The sequence below is a fragment of the Myotis brandtii genome, unplaced genomic scaffold (assembly GCF_000412655.1).
Source record: "Myotis brandtii unplaced genomic scaffold, ASM41265v1 scaffold915, whole genome shotgun sequence".
NCBI lineage: Eukaryota > Metazoa > Chordata > Mammalia > Chiroptera > Vespertilionidae > Myotis > Myotis brandtii.
In genome coordinates this window covers 616911-622066 of record NW_005371769.1, presented here as the reverse complement: position 1 = coordinate 622066, position 5156 = coordinate 616911, and the positions used below count along the sequence as shown (strand labels likewise).

Below are 5156 nucleotides of genomic sequence, written 5' to 3'. Positions count from 1 at the left end.
CTTCGGGAAACGGGTGGAACGGGTGGAGTCGGAGTCGAGGAGGCCAGGACTCCAAGCGACCCCTCCTGCGAGTTTACACCAACCCATCTGTGGTTTTCCATCTGGGAGACTTGACGCCTGGGAACATCCCTGACCCGCGGCCAGATCCAGGGGCAAGAGTTCCCCCCAGAGGCCAGAGCAGGACTTAGGCCATAAGTCCTGGGATCCTGGGCTCGGCTGGCACCTCACCCCATAGCCCCTCTGTTGTGCCCAGGCCTCATGTGGCTCCTCTGCCCCAGGAAGGGCAAGGACCTTTGGGGAGGAGGCAGCCTGCCCCAGCCTTACCCTGCCACTTGGTGGTTTCTTGGGCAAGTCACTGGATCTGTTGGGCCTCCCTGTAACTCACCCAACCCTTGGGTTGCTGGGACAACCCGAGCTTTCCCAGGTGCAGGCCGGGACCCTGGGGGTGGCTGGGACCTGGGACAGCAGCCAGGGATGTTGGCTCCTTCTCCAAGGAGCCCCAGCTTGCAGGAGTGGTCTGCCTCGCTGTGGCTGCATCCAGCTGTGGGGCGCACTGACACCCAGAGCTGGAAACCTGGTGGGGGATGGGGGTCGTGGCCCCAAAGGAGCTTCAGGCTGTGGGGTCCATGGCTAGCCTTGCACCTGGAGTAAGAGTCCACCTGTAGGAGGGAGTGACAGGACCTCAGCCTCTGGGCCTTTCCTAGGGAGTCGTGGCTCTTTAAGGCCCTGGAGGCCCGGGACACAGGGCTCGGGAACTGGGAGCTAGCCGGGCTATTCCTCAGCTGGGCCGGCCTCCCAGCTGGCCCTGGTCCCCAACTGGACTGTCCTGGGGTGAGCCTGGCCCTCTGCTGTGCACCAGCGGTGAGGTGTTGGGGGTCTGCAGGGCAGTGGTGTCCCAAGGGGAGTTTGGTGCTGCTCAGCAGGACCTCACTGAGTCTCCGCGCCCGAGGAGCACTGTCACCCACTTCAAACAGGTCCCGAAACCTTGGCCAGGCCGCACAGCTGGTCAGTGGCTGAGGTTTCTGCTCAAGTCATTCTGGCCCCAGAGCCCAGCCCAGGCCTTAGCCCTGCCCTGCGTCCTCACAACCAATCATCCGTAGTGTTTGCCCCTCAATGCCTACTTTTTAAAAATATATATATTTTTTATTGATTTCAAAGAGGAAGAGAGATAGAACCATCAATGATGAGAATCACTGATTGGCTGCCTCCTGCACACCCCCTACTGGGGATCGAGTCCACAACCTGACCATGTGCCCTTGACTGGAATTGAACCCAGGACCCTTCAGTCCACAGGCTGGTTGATGCTTTATCTATTGAGCCAAACCAGCTAAGGCTCTAAATGTCTACTTTTAATGACTCTGCAGCCTGCCCACCCGGCCCTCCAGGCAGCCTCTTCTAGAGAAAGGTGCTCCCTCCAGGAAGGATAGAGGGCCCAGTGTGGGGGTTAATGGGCCTGAAATCACCCCCACACACAAACACAGCCCCAAGTGAGCCCCAGGTGGGCAGCAGAGGCCTGCCTGACTGCTCCCGCTCACGGCCCACCCTCCACCCCTCCCTCCAGACAATGAGTTTCCAGGTGACAGGCCTGGGCCTGGACAAGATGAAGCTGGACAGTCCCCAGTCCTTCCTGGACCAGGAGGAGGTGGAGGAGGCTGAGGACCGGCAGCTGCTGGAGCCGGAGGCTTGGAGGACCTACACAGCACGCCGCAATGCGCTGCGGGAGTTCCTGACCTGCGACCTGAGCCCCCACCTGCTGAAGCGCCACCACGCTCGCATGGAGCTGCTGAGGAAGTGCTCCTACCACATCGAGATCCTCCCCAAGCACCTGGCCCTGGGCGACCAGAACCCGCTGGTGCTGCCCAGCACCATGTTCCAGCTCATCGACCCCTGGAAGTTCCAGCGCATGAAGAAGGTGGGCACCGCGCAGACCAAGATCCAGCTCCTGCTGCTCGGAGACCTGCTGGAGCAGCTGGACCACGGCCGTGCCCAGCTGGATGCCCTGCTCGAGTCGCCTGACCCTCGGCCCTTCCTGGCGGGCTGGGCACTCGTGGAACAGCGGCTGGCAGACCTGTCGGCCGTCATGGACAACTTCCTGGCCATGATGGTGCCAGGGCGTCTGCATATCAAGCACCGCCTGGTGTCTGATGTTGGCGCCACCAAGATCCCGCACATCCGGCTCATGCTCAGCACCAAGATGCCCGTCATGTTCGATCGCAAGGAGTCGGTGGCCCACCAGGACTGGGTCACCCTGCGCTGGTTTGTCACCATCCAGCCAGCGATGCCGGAACAGTTCGAACTGCGCTTCAAGCTGCTGGACCCACGGACACAGCAGGAGTACCTGCAGCGCGGCATCATCCCCGTGGCCGCCTGCACTTTCGACGTCCACAACCTGCTGCCCAACCGTGTCTACAAGTTCACCGTCAAGAGGGCAGAAAGCTACACGCTGGTCTATGAGCCCTGGCGGGACAGCCTCACACTGCAGACCAGGCCGGGGCCCCCCGAAGGGCCGCCCCCCCGTCGGCTGGGCAAGCCGGGCCGCCCCTGACTGCAGCTTCCGAGAGATGGTTTTCTAGTATTTATCCACTAATAAAGAGGAGTATAAACGCACACACACAATGAAAGAAGCAAACCTACTTCCGTCCTGAGGGCAGCGGCAGCCACATGGGTATTTCTCCTGACTTGGCCCAAGCACTCCCACGAGCCCCAGGCCCCGCAGCTCCTGCTCCCTTTTCGGGGGGCGGGGGCCCCAGGCTGGACCTTCCAGGACAGCTGGCCCCAGAGCAAGAAGCGCCAGCCCTGGCACCTGGATGCCACCTCCAGCATGACAGCTGCCCCAGGGGCTCGGCCACATCAGCTCCAGCCCACCCCCCCCCCCCCCGTCACAATAACCAGCCATGTGACCTCAGCACAGGCTCTGGCCACCTTTCCTCCCTCCTAGGCCAGGTTCCCCAGGGGGACAATCCCCCAGGTCCTGCCCAGACCCCACAGGGGCAGTCATGGCCCATCACTCTCACCCCAGCTTTATCAGGATCAGAGTGCCTGAGGCCAAAAGGACATTTTATTTTTAAAATGACAATAAAAGTCTTATCTTTCCCCCAAATGAAGCTGAAGTTCATCGGCACCCCATCCGGAGGTGGGTGAGGGTCCCAGGAAAGGGCGCCTGGCAGGGGGCATCCCCAGCACACAGGCCAGCATAAGGACTCTTGGGAGGTGGCACTCCCTCCAGCCCATTGGCCCTCCCCACCAACTCCTCTGTCCAGCCCCCTGTGGGTGACCACCCCCTTGATGTTGCCTTGATAGTCTGCCCTTGCCCTGCAGTGGTCCTGTGACCCCGGGCGCCCAGCAGTGCCCCTCCCCGTGCGCACGCTCACTCTGACAAAGGTAATATGGGCGTCAGTGTCCACCTGCTCCTGCGGCTTGGACACCAGCTCCAGGAGGGACAGCCCTATGTCCCTGGCCATGGCTGAGGAGGATGGTCAGCACAGGTAACCACGTGGTCACTGGAGAATCGTGTGGTCAGGGATGATGGGAAACAGCCCCTCTCCCACTGGCTGAGAAGTGGTTTGGTGAAGGGGGTCCCCAACTCTGCCGGAGAAGCCCCAGCACCGCCCCTCAGCATGGACAGGGTGCTCTTACAGGTGGGGATTTAGCCCGGGGAGGGCTCCTCTCCCAGGCCTGTCCCACTGTGTGCCCCGCGCTCTGGCCTCGTGTGCTATGGGCGCACTCCTGCATGTCCTGCAGGGGTCCCAGGGCCCAGGCCTCATGCTCCTCAGAAATGGAGGGAACAGGGGTAAGAGCAGGCCAGGGACCAGGGACTGGGGTTTGTGCTGAGTCATACCAGTCCAACAGAGGGCCTGGCTGGAGTGGGGTTCACCAAGGGAGGTGCATGGGGGTACGCAGCTCATTCTGTGTCTCCTGCTGGAGGCCTGGCTTGCGCCCTCACCCAGAAAGGCAGCTGCCCAGAGGCCACAGGTCCTACTCTGGAAGCAGCTCTGCTGCACCTACTAAGTACAGCCCTTGAGGCCAGGACGCTGGTCTGTGCCCGACCCGCCTCAGCCTCACCTCTACCACGTAGCTGCCTCGCCCCCGCCCCCCAGCCCCCTGATTCCTACAGCACACTTGGGGTTTCAACGCCTCTTCCTCTGGGAAGCCCTCCCTGACTCCAGGTTGGTAAGGTCTTAACTCCCTGCCTCAGACACCTGTTCATCTCTCCTTAAGCGTTTTTCACAAGATTCGGTCAAGTTTCTCAATGCTTGGAGGAGGCTGCCATGGAGGAGGCCTCTTCCAGGTAGGGCCCATCGACTCACTTTGGGCCTCGCAGTGAACACATGGTACACAAAGGCCTGCCACGTCTCGGTCTCTCTGTGACCTCCCGACCCATCCACTCCCAGGGCCCCGGCCACACCTTGCTTTTCCCACAGCTGCTCTACGGGGTGGGGGTGGGAGGCCTGGGGGCTCAGCCACACAAGGGGAATGAGGAGCCCAGGTCAATCTCCAGGGGCCATGCAGTGCCCAAGGTCCTGGGTGGCACCGGGCCCGCTGGCAGCCTTGGGGACTTTGGACCTAGACTGTGGGCCTAAGATCAGCGTTCAGAGGCTGGGCACACCTGCAACACCTGAACACAGCTCACGGCGTGGCCTCGCCCTCCCGGTTCCAGCTTCCTCGGCGCTGGCAGAGGACCCTCAGCCGGCGGTGTCCTCAGTGCTCCCCGTGCTCCCCACCCAGCACCTGCCACAAGGGCTTGACAGCCTCACAGCCCGAGGAAGGGCTACCCTCTGTGCCCCCAGACAGGCCTCAAAACACCCAGGGGTGAGAAAGCAGAGTGGCCTTTATAACAAAGTTAATGTTCAATCATATAATAGTCCAAGAAAAGATACAAAATTGGAATGTAGAGATTTGATTTGTAGAAAACTTCAGGAAACAGACCCATCCCGTGGTCCCGCAGCAAGGCCACGGGGGCTGCCCTCCTAGGACACACAACTTTGCAGCCCCAGCCCGTGGGGAACATCACCCCGAGACCCAGGTCGGAGCTGCCTCAGGGCGGACTCGGCGGGGGGCCAGAGGCTTCCAGAGAAGGCAGAACACAATGCCTCCTGACACACCAGGTGGGCAGGCTGTCCGGACCTGACCCACCCGCGGAGTGGGGGCTGAGGGGG

The 5156-nt window shown here is 61.7% G+C and overlaps 1 protein-coding gene across 1 annotated transcript in view; it reads left to right on the top strand.

Moving 5' to 3' along the window:
- LOC102245217 (chromosome unknown open reading frame, human C20orf195) overlaps positions 1–5150 on the top strand; it is a 17233-nt gene extending 12083 nt beyond the window's left edge. The window contains exon 2 of the mRNA XM_005885551.2: positions 1562–5150. Coding sequence (XP_005885613.1) covers positions 1562–2545 — 984 coding nt within the window. The 3' untranslated portion in view covers positions 2546–5150. The remainder of the gene's footprint in view (positions 1–1561) is intronic.
- Positions 5151–5156: the final 6 nt, after the last annotated feature.